At 38.2% G+C, this 18,215-nt stretch overlaps 1 protein-coding gene across 2 annotated transcripts in view; it reads left to right on the top strand.

The window, feature by feature from the left end:
- The window catches only part of SDK1 (sidekick cell adhesion molecule 1), a 380,447-nt gene that overhangs the window by 89,177 nt on the left and 273,055 nt on the right, over positions 1-18,215 (top strand). For both annotated transcript variants that reach the window (XM_015643063.3, XM_015643064.3), the window contains exon 2: positions 17,999-18,158. In XM_015643063.3, coding sequence (XP_015498549.1) covers positions 17,999-18,158 — 160 coding nt within the window. The remainder of the gene's footprint in view (positions 1-17,998; positions 18,159-18,215) is intronic.

Below are 18,215 nucleotides of genomic sequence, written 5' to 3' on the forward strand. Positions count from 1 at the left end.
TGTTACATAAACCTGTATCACTGTGCTGGTGTAGCTACTCTAATTTATCTTGCCTATTTATATTTACTTTTTATGGGGCATATCTGGCTGCAGAAAACTTTTTCTTAATTGCTTGAATTTTGAGCTGGAATATTTTATGCTGAGCCATGCTTGAGGGTAAATTTTTTTGAAGGCTTGAACGAGAATGCATAGTTCAAGTCTTCTTGCATAGAGAAATATATGGCAGAACCACTATAGCCATAAAAAATGAAAAACTGCATCGATTTAGATGAAGTGCGACAGTTTAAAATTATGTGTGTGCCAAGATTTATTTTGATCTCATGAAGCTTATTTTCATTAATGACCCAACTCTGTTTATTAGAAGCGTGTGATATTAATACTTGATAATCTTATCCCTGATGACACCTTCAGAATAGAAGAGGAGATTGCACTTTTTATTTGTGTGGTTGCTGTGGGTATTTTTGTTCAGAGCTGGAGATGTTTGGGCCCCTCCTGTCTCTGAGCTCGCTTCCAGAGGTGTCACAAAAGTGGACACCTGATCCCAGCTGGCCAAGGCTCAGGAGGTGAGGAAGCTGTTTGATGCCTCCCGTAGGTTTGCTGGTGCTGGTTGGTGTGTGAGGGCACAGAGGCATTGCAAAAGGCATGTTGGAGGTAAATAAATCAGAAGGGAAACGTGGGAGCGCTGATGCGGGGCTCTTTCACTGAGCAATGAGGAGAAAATGCACTTTTGAGTGGTTTCTTGATTCAGGTTTTCAAATTCTATCAGCGTGGGGATTCAGCAACAAGACTCACAATCAGGGCATTGTGAAATGAGCTGCATTCCCTCAAGGGGTGGAGGAGAAATGGGATCCATTGAGGTTTTATCCTACAGGATACACACAGAGATGTGACCGTGACTTGTCATGTTTTCAAAAGTCATTTGTCAATAGGCTGGTGCCACAAACTGAGAACTCTTACGAAGGCAGCAGTCAGAGTGTGGCCTCCTGCAAGGGCTGCCGTGAAAACAATTCATCTGGAATCTACCCATGAGAAATGAAGGGTCAATTAAAAGAAATTTCCAGTGAGCCTCTCTTGTTTTAGGGTTAAAGATTATTATTGCCAATGTTTTGACCTCCTCAGACTGAAAACTACACCATATTTCAAAACTCCCACTCTTTTCTCCCTTTCTGCTTGCTGGGTATATTTTATATTTTTTAACAGTAAGAAAACGAGTAACATAAAGTTTCAACCTCTTTGACTTCTAGAGTTTTGGGTTTTTGTGCTTCAGTAGTGTTTTATCAATCCACTTCTCTTTCATAAAGCAGTATTTCTATTATAAATGCAGTTGATAAAATCAAAAGATTGGTTTCACTTTTAAATCCCCTGAGAAAATTTAGAGCTCTCAAATTCTGCACAATTTAAAATGAATTTTCACCTTAGAAGTTTGCAGACTCCTTCCATTTTGGCTTCCAAACAGTACATAGCTGCCAGAACAGAATTAATTAATATTTCCTTTGAACCTCAGTGTGCACCAGAAGCACTCATTAACAGTAAAAGGCTGGAAGTTGTGCAATAGCCGCCATAGATTTTGTAGTTTCTTTATCTCATATATTTATACCCAACTTTAAGGCTTAATAAAACCTGCTAGTGATGGGGATACTCTTGTGACAAGTGAGCAGCTGGTATCAGGCAGCAATTTGCAGTAAACACTTGTGGTAAACCAAGGAATTCGCCAAGATCTCTAAAAAGTGAGTCTGGAATCTGCCTTCCACAAGGGAAACCTCAGGTCAGACCTGCACAGGAGTTGGAGTTTGGTGAACTCTACACAAATACATTTTCAGTGAATAGTGTTTATTGCTGCCTGCTGAGGTTATGTCAGCACAGCAAATCAAATCCTTCACTTTTTTGCCTTGTTTTAAGGAAAAAACACAGTTTTCCCCAGGAATGACTCTTTCAAGACTTTCAGCTAGCACTGAAAAATAGAATTAATTACCTTGGAACACAGTCATGTGCCATTAGTCACACAGTGCGTGGCAATCTGCTTTTGTGCTGGTTACTTCTGACTTCAGGTTCTTTTCCTCTGTGTCATTTGTATTTGTTTGGTTGGGGTTTTTTGTTTGGTTTGTTTTGTTTGTTTTGTTTTGGTTTTGGACTATTGAACAATCTGACAGGAATGCAGGAAAGCTGGAATTTCTTTTTTTTTTCTCTGAGAATTCCAGGACACACAGTGGGAACCACACAGAGCTGAAATCAAATGAAACAGGGTGTTTTGTCCATTAAGAAACCCTGTGTGCATAAGATGGATGATAATAAATGTCTTGTTTATCTTAGCTATTTTGCACTGCCAGCTATGCAGGCAGAGCTGCAAGGTAGAGGTCCCTCATCCATAGATTTAATCTTTCTTCAGTTCAAAGCTTTGTAAGTAAAAGCAACCATCTGGGCAGGACAGCTGTTGAGATCCCTCTCTTACAAGCATGATGCTGGTGCCAAAGTGAAGCTCCTTGCCCTCATCTCATTGTGCCCTGATCAAAAATAAGCAGCCCAAACTCATTCTGTTCTCCTTGGAATCCATTGAATGAGACACCAATTCCTGTTACAATTAGTCTTTGTTAGAGGTTCGTAATGGGGAGCCTCAGTGCACAGAGTTAGTGCATTTTCAGCCAGTGTATGGTTAATAAGGAGTTGGTTTTGACATTTGAAAGATTTTATAAATGTTGCTTTTATCAGTTAGTTCAACTGACCATTCATTTATTCATCTATGGGCAAATCACAGAATGTCACAATTACAGGAGTTGTTTTTTTGATCTCTATGATAAATCTGTCCTCTCTGTAAATTTTAGTCTGGAAAAGGAGAAACATAAGAAATTAAAATAGAAGAAAGTACAAGCATATATTTTCATGAAAGAACAGGCTTTCATTACATGGAAAAATCCCTAGCTCAGGCATTATCAAAGTGAACAAAAATAGGAAATGAACAATGAATGAAAGCAAAGAATTGTTTTTAATATACTTGGCTGGTATTCATTTCAAAGGCACAGGAATAAGGTTCAGGTACATTTAGGAACTTATAATGGAAATTCAGCTGCTTAATGATGCAGATGATTTCCAAGTACCAAAGTGAGGAAAGAAAGCTAAGGCTATACATTTGATTTTTCTCTTTTACAACGCTTTCTCTATGTTCTTTTCTGTAGTATTCTTGCCTTCTCAGTATCTGTCTTTGAAATCAATTTCAGATGTCAGGAAAAAAGTTAAAGATGTTGGCAGTAGTTGTCATGGATCAGACTCGGATGTCTCATTAAACTGAGCAAAGAGAGAGTGCGAATCACCTTTAATTTTCAGAATGGTTGGTCTTTAATGTTAAACTGGATGTGATTGATGCCTTGCAGAGTAATATGTGATAATATTTACTGAAACTTCCCTTAAATATTTGAAGATATATTTCTGTGTCTGCCTGGTAGGAATGATTTCGGTTTCCTGTGTTCTTCTTTCCTGGCTGATGGCCTCTAAAGTGAACTTTCAGAACAAATGTAGAACAAGTCAGGCATACCCCTGTTGTGTTGATAATATCAACTTGACAAATGTATTCTGAATTTTGCCTGCAGCCATTAAAATGGAAAGCGAAGTCGGAAGTGTTTTATGGGAGGTTTTTTTTATTGCTTGTACCAGCAAGTATTGTACTGATTTTGTCAAAGGAAAACATAATTTTTATAAAGCACTTGCCCTATTGACTCCCAACTAGAACAATATATTTTAATCCATCATCCTGTTATTTTTACTGCTTCATTGTTTTATTTGCCATTATTATACTTTTTCTGTTTACTTCTAAGCTGATATAAACTAAAGGCCAAAAGTCTAAACTAAATAAATATTGTCTTAATGCTAATTTAGGCTGACTGTTTATTAATAGAACTTGGTTTCTATATATAGTATAGACAAATAACAGAGGTTGTTCTTGAACTTTGCACACACAATTGTAATGATTTGAGTGTATACACAGAGGAGAAGGTCATGTCTGGCCATAGTTTTTTAGCCAATTGTGCCATTTTTATTAATTCCATTTATTTTGTAATAAATTGTATTTGAGATACATTGTAAATATTAAATAGATAAAAATCAGCTTCTGCCAAATGTAGTGGGTTGGCAAAAAGCACATGTGGAGAAGTGTCTTATGTAGTTTAACTTCTTTAATATAAAAATAATAATTTTTGCTGTGAGGCTGTGGGATTGGCCTTTGTCCAAAGAATGTTTCCTGTAACTATGAAACACGTTAATTTAATGTGTTTGCACATTAAAGCAGTGTCAAAATAAGTACCTGTGGAGTACTGCTAAACAAAGACAAAAACAACTAATTTGCTTCTTAATGAGCCAGCAATAATGCACCAACATTTCAGTGTGTTTGCTCTTAAGGCAGACAGGGGTTCTGGAGGAGGCTGTTTCAGAGGTTCTCCTCCATAAAGAAGCCTTTTGAAGTCCATGCTGGTGAAAGACATTTTCATCAACCATATCAGTGAAAGCTCTGATGGTGAAAAATGTGCAAATAGGAGTATTTATGTGATAAACCCTTAAAAGAAGGTAATAGGAATATGTCACTATATGATATTTGGGTCAAACTATTATTTTTTTTTTAGCAATTCATAGAATCATAAGATCACAGAATGGTTTGGATTGAAAAGGACCTTAAAGCTCATCCAATTCCAAACCCCTGCCATGGGCAGGGACACCTCCCACCAGACCAAGCCCCATCCAACAGGGACATGACCAATTTTCCTGTTTTATTCACACCATGGTGGGAGGTAGAGCAGAGCCAGTGGCCAGGAGGCTGCCCTGTCACTTCCCTTGCTGGGATCACAGGGATTTCTGCTGTGCCAGAGTAGGGCTGCTCTGCCCTGCAACAGACCTGCAAAATCAGCTTTGTTTGCAGTAATGTGTCAGAGCATCACTAAAGAATCACAACTGTGTTCTGCTTCAGTGACCATCCCCAAATCAATTAATGAATAGAAACGTTTTCTTTTGTCTGTTAAGCAAATAGCTACAGGCTTTCCTTCCTTTTGTAAATCTTTTAAGAGATCATTTCTAGGTGTTTCTAGAGGACTTTTTCTGTCATTTCTTTGTAAAAGTTTATTGGCTGTTAAATTTGGAATGTTTTTTCACATGGTGCAGATATATGATTTTCTGGTAAAGCTTTAGTTTGGAAGGACAGGAAGTATACCTTGATATTTTTGGGCCCTGTGGTTAAAAATATGAGGAATTTCAGAGTCAGAAGAGAGAAGAGAGAGAGCAGAATAAGTATTATTTGTGAGACTCTGTCAGCCCAGGCTGTTTTCCAGCTGGGCTGGCATTAAGTGCCTGGTGAAAGGTGAAGGTAACTTCGTTGATCCAGTCTCACCTATTGCTTCTCTGAAACAACACAGTGCTCGTGTTACACAAAGAACTGCTCTTTGTTTAAAAATAACTTGAAGTTGCCAGTCCTTTCAGAGAATGTAATTATTTCCTCCCGGGAAAATAACATGCCTTATCTACTCAAAGAAAGCATTTAGGATGCCCTTTCCTGCTTTCTTTGTCCTGCAATAATCTACTTTTTCTAGGAGGAACATTTCTGCTGTCACCATTTTTCTCTGGTGTTGCTGGGTGAAAATTACCTCGGTGTGTGTCATCCTGTGATGCACTCCCGGTAAATTCGGGTAATAATACGTCATCTATATTTGTTCCTTTCTCCCACAGAGTTTAATAAAGGAAATTACTCTGATTAATGGCTTTTAGATTTAACAAACAGCACTGTTTGGGGTTATACATCCATCTGGTCCAGTTTCTGAATTGTCAGCTTGATGATGTATGTGGATGTATAGAGCAGGAACAGATGACTGGAGGGACTGGGGGAATCCTGCAGAGAATTGAGCCAGCAGATTGTTTCCCCCAGTGAGCAATTGTATAGAACTTGTAAACCCGCCCAGGGCTCACCTCTTACACGATGCAGGAGTGCTCATGAGTTGAAGTTCTGGCTGGTTCCACACTCGTGGTGGATATACATCTTCATTATTGCCAGCTTGGCCGGCTTCGGAGCGAGGAGCAGAGCTTTGCTCTCCATTTGTTTGGTGCTGCTAAGCAGGTTTGGCCAGCCTGGCTGTATTTATTGCATTGGTCTCCAGCAGGTGCTGCTGCCTGGGTGGGAGAGCAGGATTAGGATCCACATGGTCAGTGGAACATGTAGGGTTTGGTGCTCTCCTCCCTGCTGTGGGCCAGTGGGATGGGACTAAGCTGGTGTTGGATTTCTGAGTGAGCACTGAGTGCTCTGTGTCAGATCTCCTGGCCAGTCTCTCCCTTCTCCTCGCTCAGTTTCCAGCAGGACACAAAGGTTACACGTGCACAGTTCCTGCTTTTCACTTGGATAATATTTTCTCATCACTCAGGTGCCTGACAGCTCAAGAAAATCCTGCAGATGTACAAACACAAGCTGTACGTGAGGCACTGATCCCCTCTCTCTCTCGTACCCTCCTTTAACAATTTAGAAGAATTTTTGTGAAGAGAAGTCTTTTGCTGGATTATTTTTTAAAAAATGCTCCAACTCTGAAGACAAGCTCATGACTTTTTTTGCATTAACTCTCAGCCTCATTTTAAAGTGTTAACAAGGTCCTGCAGGACATATGTTAGCCAGTAGACTAAGCAGTTTCTTTTATAGTTTTTTGTTTAAATTTATTTGTTAAATAGAATTTCATCTTTTTCCAAGGTTTGAAGGCAGCTTTACAAACTTCCCTTTGACTTAGACTCACCACTGTTTTTCAGTTTTTCCTTTTTGTTAATTGTTTCTCAAACATGCTAAGACAACTCACAGACTGTAGTCATTGCTTGTTACTTCTCATAAATATTGTCCACAGTAGCAGAGCTGATGGGGTCGAGCCTCCTTGTACTTCACTGAATCTCTTGGTGGTACAACAGATGCCTCTTTTTATTTTCTATCAGATAAATTACTCAAAAATGTAATGATTTCATTAATTACTTCCAAAGGATAACACTTCAATGTACATTCATTACCTTCTGTAACTTTGCAAAGCCCATCCTCCTTACAGTTTTTAATGCAAAAGGACTTTTTTTGTCATTCTGTGAATTGGAAATAACGTATTATGTAATTATAACTTGTGTCCTGAAAAATCTAACAATAGTAGAAGGAAAACAATTTTCCCTTCTATTTCAGTACATGATTATACATTCTGTATATATACATGCTTCTGAGAATGGGTTTTAACCAATATTTTATTGATTTACTGTAGTTATATACAGAGTAATAGCTTTCAGTTCTTTGTGATTTCATAATTTTAATATACTTTATGTCTTCTTTACAAATGGAACAAATTAATAATGAGCATTAGTTACATTGTGACCTGTATCTCTCTTCAAGATGTTCAGGTGCATTACTCCTGGCTCTTAGGATGGTTTTTGACTGAGTGTTTCTTTTATTGCAGCTCATAATGCAATGAATGCAGTCTCTGAAGTTGATTTATGATCAAAATTTTTCATTTACATCCTTTAAAATTTTAAGCACTTTAACTGCAGCATGTTTGCAAATAGTGAAGTAGTTATCAACTACTGTTTGGGATTTTTTAGCACCTTATTTGTATGTTTAGCTAGAAGTACTGTGTGCTGAACATGGGGATGTGGTTCTTTAGTAAAATATATTTGAAGTTTGGGATCTGCAATTCATTGTTCCTGTATCCTCTCCGATACCCAGATTTAATATAAGAGTTCTGTACACAGAGCAGTCTGCTGCTGATAGCTACAGGCCTTAGAATTAAAAGGAAAAAAACCAAACCCACAACTCAGCCCCAAACAAACCCCAGACTCTAAAAAACTCCAGACTTCCAAAATACCCAAACAAGAAGAAAACTTTTCACACCTTAATAAAGTTAAGATGTTATTTTCAAAATACTGTTTAAGTTCCCTGTCTGCCTAACTGGGGTTTAACCCTGTCTGGCTTACAAATAAGTCTTTTATTTTTCCTTTACATATGCTTTTGATGTATGTCATCCATCAATGTTAGCAAGAACAGTAAATGCATTGATCTATTGCTGCACTTGACAAGTTAAATAACACTTTATGTAAGAAGTATTGATTTATAAAATCCAGTACATGTAATTAACATTAGAACTGTCAAAAGTTGAAAACAGTATTAACTTGCTGCTTATTTATAACCCAAAGAAAATTAAATAAAATATCCAGATTAATCAACTAACTCCTTTTCTTTGCCTTCAGATATGTCAGGCTCAGTTATGTTTGCTAGAACAGTGATATGTTTCTTCCCATTTTGACAAGAAGAAATTACATGTTTTGTGGGTATCGCCGAAAGTAATTCTATAGTCTCTAGATCTGTGTATTTTCCTTGAAGTGGTAAAAGAATTCCACTTGGGTAGTTCTTAAAGGATTTGGTGTAAAAGACACAGAAATAAGTGGGGATATTTGGGAAAATGAAGGTGCCCAGTTTATGTGAGGCTTCCAAAGAGCCTTTGATCCATCGTGTTGGGAGTGTCTGCACAAATACCCTGAGAGCTCTGCAAGGGTCACTCTGTGCTTCTGTCTCTGACCAGGTGCCTGTCCCTGTTTGCTTAAGATGTGGGAATGTTTCAGTTGAGTCCTGTGAACTTTGCACTGTGATTTGTTGGCATTTCTGTCCTAATGCAGCATCACACAAGGATATGAACAGTCCTGTCTCTGCTCAGCATAATGTGGGCTCCTGTGCTCACCACCCTCCAATTCAGTGACACCACTGAGATCCTTTGAGTTGAGTTTTTTGAGGCAGCCATTAGCCAGTTTCTAAACCTATTTACATTTTTCAAGTTTAAGGAAAAAAAATAATTAAACTACAAGTTACATTTAAACAAAATAACAATAGCAGTGAGCAGTAGGCATTGCTTTTAACAAAGGTTTGAGCATGAATCATTTCCCCTCCAGCCCCCTTCATCAAAAGAGATGTGTTTATATCTTCTCTGGATATTCATAGCTGCTTTGCTATTTAGAAATAAATTCTCCTTGAGAACATAAATAGGTGCCTGACATGACTTTCAGATCTGGCAGTGCCTTTGCTGTTCCTTTGTTTCCTCCTGCTGCTCTCGTGTTTCTGTTCTGGTACTTCCAGACACTCCTCAGCTGTTTACCTTTTTTGATTTAATTTATCTTCTGTGCACTGAGAATGCCTCTTATAGCAGGGATGAACTTGAGGAAAGCACATTTATGTTTTCATCTCTCCTGTTAAGTGTTCTGTAGAGTTTCATCTCTCCTTCGTGCCGGTGTTAGTTGGAATATGTAGTAGATATATTTATAAATTGCTGGTTACATATCAGTGTGATCAGACTGCCCTACAGGAGTTGGAGATTTTAGATTATGTAGCAGCAACAATAGTTTCCTTTGTGGTTAAAATAATGAAGGAAATCCTGCTATATTTGGATTCTCTTTCAGCGAGGCAGCTCTGCCTTCCACCTGCTGAGGGCCGAGGTTTAAACACTAACAACTTATTTCCTCGAGTCTCTGAGTGAGGCTCTGTAAACATCACTGTATGAAGAGAATATGAAAAGCACAGAGGTTGTGTTTTGATACCAAATTCAGAGGCTGGAGGTTTCTTTGGAGATTTTGTTTTGGTTTTCATAGTTAATGGGTTCTCTTTCATTTGCCCGCTTTGTACGGATGTGCCTTTTTCTTTCAGAGCATTTGTAACTTTCTTAAAAACATCCTCATGAATATTTTAAAAGGAAAATAAAAATTTTGGAGCTTTTTTTGTGGATGAACTACACTGAACATAATTTAAGAACATCATATGTAGCTTTTTGATTTTTAATCTTGCAGTAAGTAATGGCTTTAAGCTGAAAGGGGGTGGCTTTAGATGGGATATTGAGAAGAATTTCTTCCCTGGGAGGGTGATGAGACCCTGGCACAGGGTGCCCAGAGAAGCTGTGGCTGCCCCTGGATCCCTGGAAGTGTCCAAGGCCAGGTTGGACAGGGACTGGAGCACCCTGGGATAGTGGAAGGTGTCCCTTCCATGGCAGGGAGTGGGACTGGATGAACTTTATGGTCTTTTCCATCCCAAACCATTCTGGGATTCTGTGGAACTCCATAAATTCACAGAGCCATGAGTAGTGGCTGCCTTCTGATAAACAATAAACCAATATATGTTTTTTTCCCTGACTGAACTGAATTATTAGAGGTGGTCAGAAAGTGAGACTAAAACATGAGGTGTAGAAATTAAATGGGAAAAGGAAGCCTTAGTGGGATTTTAGGTTAATACATCAGGAGCTGCTTGAGGCTCAGTTAAAACGATATCAGCTCATTATTTTTTTTCTCCTTGGCTGGTCTGCTAAAAAATCAATTTTAAGAAAAGAATAATACAATTGCATGTGGGAAAGTTTCTTGGTGTATGTGGGGATAACTGAGAGAGGTTTATGTTGAATTTTAATGGAGTGATCTTACCAACTGCTGTCTATTTTTTGGTTTTTTTTTCTATCAGAATCCAGGTCCTATAAAAACTCTGCTGTGGTTCTGGGGTCCCTCCTCCTTTCTGTTCTGTTTTGAGTGTTTCCAATAAAACTTGAGAAATCTTTTCTCAAAGGGGAATTCTTCAAGAAGTGATTGTGTACTGAATGAAAGGAAAGTCTTTAAATAGATGGCAGTGTTAAGGGGTAGATTTTATGAATACAAAGAACAGGTTATGTTTAAGGACTTTTAAGCAGACTGTGATAGTAAGATTTTCTTTTTTATCATCAGAAAATCTGCTCTGGCTTTTTTCTTTTGTCTCAGGATGCAAATGGATTTTTGTGGTTCATCTAAAGCTGTTCATAGAGAAAAATGGAAGAAGGCTAAGAGAGATAACAGGAAATGTTTGTGCCTTAAAACAGAAGAAAGGATGAAAATATCAAAACAGGTTTTACTGTAGCAAGTCACTTCATGGTGTTTATCTTAGAATTATAGAAGTTTCTAAGGGAATGAATTAGGATGTTTGTTCTTTTAAGCAATATTATGTGTTAGCCAAGATTTGTGAAAAACATTTGGTCTGTTTGCATCAAGAAATGAGGAGCAGAGGAGCCAACTGGAATCTGCAGTGCATTTAGGTAATTCTGAAATAGAGAAGTGATGCTTCAATTAAAAAAAAAAAAGAATTTTTAATTAAATCTACTTAACTATCAGTGTGAAACACTCATTCTTTCCACTTGGGACTCCTATTCTATTGAATTGTTGAAAGCTAATCATAACTATACATTACAGAATGTTTAGTTTTCCTCTTGGGATGGGCTGCAACAGGTTTGCAATCTTTAGTTCAATATTTCCTCCATCCAAATCAAATATATGATTGGCAATTACCCAATAGCTAACTTGCCAATTAGTTATGTGAGCTGTTCAAGGCAAAAAAAAAAAAAGAAGTTGCCCATTGAAATCTTGTCTCCCTGTGACTGTGCATGTAAAAGAAATAAATGTCACTTATTCTAAAAATATGTGGGCTTCCTCACAGAACTTGCTGAGTCCTAAAACAATTTAATTCCATCCCCAATTAAACCTCTAAAAGCACCATCCATCAGCCTCAGCTGATATCTGTATTTGCATTCAGGGATTATAATGGAGGTACCCAAAAAGAAAGTTATCTTTTTAATCTCTAGGATGACAAAAATGGGCAACTTGGGCTCATTTACTTGATGTGTGAAATTGCAGAACAAAGACTGATTTAAACACAGTTGCTTCAGTACTCTTCCAATATAAAATCAGATATCATCTTTGATGAAAGTTCAGGAAATCCATTTTGAGAGAATGCTTTACACCATTGTGTGAAAATTCTTAGCTGCTGCAGTATATTTGAAAAATAACCTGATATTTTAATGAAATATTCACTGTGATGCATCAGTCCTTTGCAATCGAGGTTTAGAATGAGGTAGTAAAATACAATTTAAATTTAATTGTTGCACTTGGTGATTTATGTCACACTTCCAACCACAAAAATTTGAATCTCAAAGATCCAATATTTTGGGTAAAATAGACTTCCTGCAAATCAATACAGTTAAAGTGACTGAATTCTCTAATGTATGTTTGACATTGTTGACAGTTTATGAATAGATCATATACTAACTTCCCCAGCATCTCACCAATGCACTTTAGAAGGTTTGAATTCAAAAGAAGATTGATTCAAATATATCTGAGTTCAATCTGACTTTCTGGTACATTTCCCAGGATTTACTGTGTTATAATTCCAAATTCATATGCCATATAATCTATTGAAATTCATTTCCACAAGAGAATACAACTTGCATCCAGAGCTAGCACATGTATGCACGTATATCAGAAACTCTAAGATTAGAAAACTGAGATAGCAAGACTAAAGGATCCTTTTAAAAAGGAAACAGAGAAAAATATTTTCCATATCCAACTCGGGAATAAGAAGAAAAACCATTTTCCCAGGTGGTTGCAGTTATTTGCTGTCAGAGCAGAGCAGCTTGTGCTCGACTGTTTGTGCTCACAGCTGAACTTCAGTCTGGTCTTCAAGGGGGTTTTGTTGTCCATAGTTGCAGCAGTTTCTGTGGAATACTGAAAATATTCTTCCTGTCTCTAGTTTGGGTTTCCTGACTCCATTTTACCTACACTTCTGTATTACACATCCAATGCCCAGACTGACCTTTTGGGGTACTCTTTCCATGGCAGTCATCTTTTACCCACCTGATGGTGGCTCACATCTCCTTTCCTGGGAGGCACTGAGAATAAAAACATTTCTGTATTGCTGATCTTCTCCTGGGCTGATCATTCAGCCTCTGCCTCATTTTTCTGAAGAACTCCTCAGAGATTATTCTATTCTTTATTTTCCAGTGTCTGTTGATGGTAGCTTTAGAAGCATATGAAGAAACAGTAAATGTGCATCATGTTTTGACTGGAGATTAATAAGCTAAAATCAATAGAGGTGTACTGCTTAATAAAACCATTGTGTTTTTCTTTTGAGTTTGAAAAATATCTGAGTCAAAACTCTCTTTTCAATATTGAACCTGTAGGGCCAACTAAGTGATGGAAAGGCAGCTGCTCACCTGGTATTTGTTAAGTGATTGAGCTGTATTTGCTTTGAATTGCTGATTTATGTGCAGGTTGATCTACTTTTAATATTCAGTATTAGCTCACCTAAAAATGACTTAAAAGTGGAGATGTTTACAAAGACAAATAGTGGCACTGGGGATCTTTCAATCTGCTCTCAGCACTCCCTGTGTTTTCCTTCCTCTGAGTGCTCAGCACCACAGAAACTGTTCTTTTCAGGAAGTGGGCACCTGATTTTACCTGTAATTGTTGGTATCCAACATTTCTGGAGAAGGAAAAGCTGAGATTTGAAGAGGGTAGTTGCAGTGGGTTTTACTGATGAGGGTGATGTGGTACTTCTCTGGACTACTGTAACTTTCCTTTTCTCCACAGGGTAGAGGTTCTCAAGATCAAATTGTGTCTTTAATTAAAATTTATTCATTCCCAAGGGATGGGACTGTGCTACTGCTTTCAAAATCTTGTAAGACCTTGTAGTAACTGAAAGATCTATTTAAGCTGACTTTGCTTTGTGTGTTTTACAAATGTAAGCTCTTCAAGGGCTAAGAATCATTAGCTGAGCCTTGTTAATTTGTTTGTTAGAAGAAGTGTTTGAGGTCCTTGAGTTGGTGCTCCTGTTTCTGTAGTCACGTTCACTAGTGCAGTCCTTATGAGACTGGGGTTCCTTGGGTATTTAATAATTCCCAGTAACTCTCCAGCCAGGCCTTTTCCTCTTGCAGGTCCTGTTTGTAAATCTTTTGCCTGAACGTGATTTTCAGGGAGAATGGAAGACAAGGGAGCTTTCATCTCTCCTGAGGTGAATCTCATCTGCCAGCGCTGGGGACAAGCCCAGGGTAGAGGGCAGTTGCACCCAGCGCCATTTGGTATTTAAATGTCAGCATTAGTCCAAGAAAAACTGTCTGGGTGTTGTTGAATTTAGTCCTGCATCTTTATTTTGAGGTAAAATCCATCTAAAGCTGTGCATTTACCAAAGAAAGAAACTGGATGGGCCAACCCAGCAGTGTAATGAAACTCGGGCAGTTTGGAGGTGCAGAAAAGCAAGGCAGAAATACTGTGGAGCAAATTTCCAGATAATTTTGGCATATTCAATCCTAGTTCTTCTTGAGATTTACATAAAAATAAATCTGCAGCATCCTTTTAAGGACACAAGTTGGGATGCTGGCGAGTTTGGTAAGCAGACTTAATGAAAATTTACTGAAGCTGTAAATACACATGTGCCAACAGATTGGCACCTTATCCCATTGCTCCTTCTTGCAACTCAAAAAGTTATTCAATTACTATTACTTTTATTTTTAAATCAGAATCGCTGAAGAACCAGAGAGGCTGGCAGTATTAACACATTTAGAAAAAGTAACTGTGTATAGCATAAATGCTTGCTTAATTTTTAATTTTTTTTTTAAGGCAGAAAAGTATTCTGGCCAAGAATAATAATAGCAGTATTTTATTATTTTGGGTTTTAGGATTCAGATAGTCTTTTCATTAGTATTTTGCTCCATTCTTTAAGAGTATAAAACAAAAAATGCTTTCCTGGCTTCTAAACCCTTGGTTGGCCAAGGTTTCCTCCTGGTGAACCCTTTCTGTAGTTAATTACTGAGAGCAAGTATCTCCTACCTATTAACAGCCCCTTGTGTCTTCCATCCCTCAGCCAGTTATTTCTTTCCCACAACCCTTCTGAGATGGTTTTGATTTTTTTCCCTGCCAATTTTCCTGTTTCCCTGGGACGCTCTATAACAACCAAACCTTTCCTTGCAGGTTGAGGTTTAAATTCTGCTTTCTGTTACAGCTTAAAGCTGTACATAAAGCCCAGGGTACAGCCCTGGTTTGATCCTGAGCCTGAGGTGTGAGCAGCTCTGTGCTGCACAAATACCAACGTCATCAAAGCTGCCTCTCTGCAAGGACTTTTTGCTCTGTATTTTATTTTCATTTCTGCTTCCAGTGAATATTTAGTGAGCTCTGATTGCATAATTGAATTTGATAAACTGATGTTATATGATTGATGAGAAAGTCAGGAATAAAGGATTAGAAGATAAAATTACTTCAAGGGTTTAAGTAAATCTTCCAGAGAGCCAGGGTAATTTATAAAGCATGCTATACTCTTTATAAAAATATTCCCGTAGGTCTATTAAATTTTAGCTTCTTACAGAACTGGATTGAGTTTTGAGAATCATTTTCATGTAATAACAACTTGATTGTGATGCTTTAAATGGGAGATGGCTCTGAGTGGGCTGCAGCATCACTGGGTTTGGAATATTTAAGTAGGAAATGTAGGGCTGAATGACTGACTTGTGGGCAGCACTTTGTCTTCCAAATGCTTCATTTTTTTCTTGGGAAGACGTAAGTTAGGAGTAAGTGAATAATTCAGAGTAAGTAATGAAGGAGGTTGTGCTGCTGAGTCTGTAAATCATTGAAAACAAGGATCAACAAATGACTTGGTTTGGTGCAGACACCACTTCTACTGAGCTTTCCCTCAGTGACTAAACTTTATTTACGAAGGAATGGTTTAGGGAACTCATTCCAGGAGCCTCTGTACGTGAGCAGGTAAATGTTGTTTTCAGGAGACTCAGCACTAATCATTTCACTTTACCAACTGGGCTCTGTTATCTTCCCCTGAACACCAGCACGGCTCCCAGCTGCTGCTTTTCCATCTCCAGAGGAAGCCTGACACCTTTAATCTTACCAGGGTAGAATGTCTGAGAGTCCCTTGGGAGACTCCCCGAAATACCTTTGACAGGATTTAACATTTTCTCACTTATTTAGAAATACCTTTGTAAAAATTCGCTTTTCACTCTGGGTAAAATAACTATATTTCACAGGAACATCCTCTAACTCCAACTTAAATTTTTCTTTATAACATTTAAAGTATTGGTTGGTTTTACTAGTTAGGAAACAATGAGAATTGGGATAAGATGATTTCACAGTAATTGTAGTCATTAAAACAACAGCTAAAGAGAAGTTTTGCAGAATATATTTTCAGTCATGTAATAGTGTGGAGAAGTGTAAAAACTCTCCTTGGCTTGTCTGGGAATATCTGCTAGTTTGGAACTGTTCCAATTTTCTCATATGTTGAATTGTTGTAGCTTCTTATATAGCCAATTTAGAAAAGATAGTGCTGATGTGCACTCATCATAAATCAGTTTGTTTGAAAGACAGGTTGTTTAAAATGCTACAAATCAGAAAAGTGCCCTACCCCAAATACAGTTTTTAATTCAGTTTGTTAGCTTGGATTTTGTGTGATAGTTTATAAGCATTGCTTTAAGACTATGTGTTTTTTCTTTCTGCATAAATGTTCTTGAAGTTAAATTCTAAAAACTCAGGAGGCAGTTTGTCAGTCCAAATCATCAGATGAGTGGGGAGCTGTGCTTGATTGATAGCCCATTCCAGGAGATATTTGGCACCAGTGGGCCTGGGGCTGTGTAGCCACGCTCAGCCGGAGCCGCGCTCTGCCCCGCGACCCTTCAATGACAGCGAGTCTGTGACAATGAGCTCTGCAGGCAGAAAAACCCCTGAGGAGAGGCAAAGTGAAAGATAAAGGCTTGGAGACTCTGACATCCCCAGGCTGGGCTGTGAACCCCAGTAGAACACCAGGGCTGTGGGAAACCACCACCAGCGCCCCTTGCCCCAAGCTCCTGGGGCTGTCCTGGGGATGTCACTGATTCTGGGACCTGTGGATTCAAAAATTCCAGCCAGCCTTGAACAGCACATGAGGGCATTTCACTCCAAACTGTAAAAAATAGGTTAAACTCTTTAAACAGCAAGTATAAAATAGCCTGAGCTTGTGTAAAAATAAATGTTTAAAGGAAGGTTTGAAGTTTAACTGAACCATTACTTGCATTGGGACAACATTTGTGTGTCTTGGGGTTTTTTCTGTACTTTATATAGAAACTACACACACACCCTGCATGCTTTAAAGAAGAGCTCAGTATTGTCTACTTATTCAGTTTTATTAATAGTTTATATTAAATCTCTGACTTTGAATGTAAATCCTGTGTTTTATATGTAATCATAAAATCCTGGAAGTATTCCAGGCCATGCTGGATGGAGCTACCTGGTCTAGTGGAAGATGTCCCTGCCTATGGCAGGGGTGGGAACTGGATGAGTTGTAACTTCCCTTCCAATCCAGGCCATTCTGTGTTAACTTGGCATAAAGAAGGTATTTGTATGATTCTAAAATTAAGCCTATAGCTCCTCTACAGTTACAAGCAGAAATTTGACAGGTAAAGTGTCAAATTTCTACCTCATCTTCCAGAGGTGACTGGGGTAGATCTCCCCAGTCTGAGGTGTGGATTCAGAATCAGCCCGTATTTGAGCAGAGCTTTGGCAATTTACCCATGAAGAATTTTGCTGCTTGGAGTGTTTTATTTGTGATACACAAGAGTTTGAGTGATCCTTGCATATTACTGAAGTACCCTAATTCAAAAATCTGTTAGTGGCTTCAGGTAATATAATTTAACACATTTTGGTTGGCAAGAACATTGAAAAATACATTAAACTTGTGAGGCCTTTTTTTCTAAATTATTTTCCCTATCAAGAATCTTCATTTACCCTGAGACTTTTCCTGCTGTGATAATCATTTCTATCCAAGATTACTCTTCTGGTTTCTATTCGAGAAATAAAAAAAGAAAAAAAAGAAAAAAAAAGGCATTGAGTGAATTTAATCCTCAGAAAGGACAAGGAGGGGGGGACAAAATCCAATAGGGCTGTTCACTGCTGCAGCAAACAATGTTGGAATTCTCATCTGGAGAAAGAGTAAACATGGACAAAAACTTGTCTGAGTGGGCAAGGACAAAGTTTATCAAGATCTTGGTAATTCTGCCCCTAAAGATAAAGTTTAGTTAGGAATGTACCAGTGCAAGCTTTAACTGAATCATGTTGTTTCTTGTTTTACCATGACCATGTTGTGAAGGAATTAGCTAAATATCAGTAGTTTCTCCTATATTTTCTTAAATAGCTTCAAAACCCATTTTTTTCATTTGTATTTCAGGGGATGTTCCACCATTCTTCAAGACAGAGCCAGGCTTGCCCCAGATCCACCTGGAAGGAAACCGACTGGTCCTTACGTGCCTTGCCGAAGGCAGCTGGCCCTTGGAATTCAAGTGGTTGCACAACGACAGTGAAATAACCTCCTACTCCAGTGAATACAAGTAAATAACATCCATATAATCACCTTCTGCAAGTGGAATTGCAAAAAACAACCCCAA

The sequence above is a fragment of the Parus major genome, chromosome 14, assembly GCF_001522545.3.
Source record: "Parus major isolate Abel chromosome 14, Parus_major1.1, whole genome shotgun sequence".
Lineage (NCBI taxonomy): Eukaryota > Metazoa > Chordata > Aves > Passeriformes > Paridae > Parus > Parus major.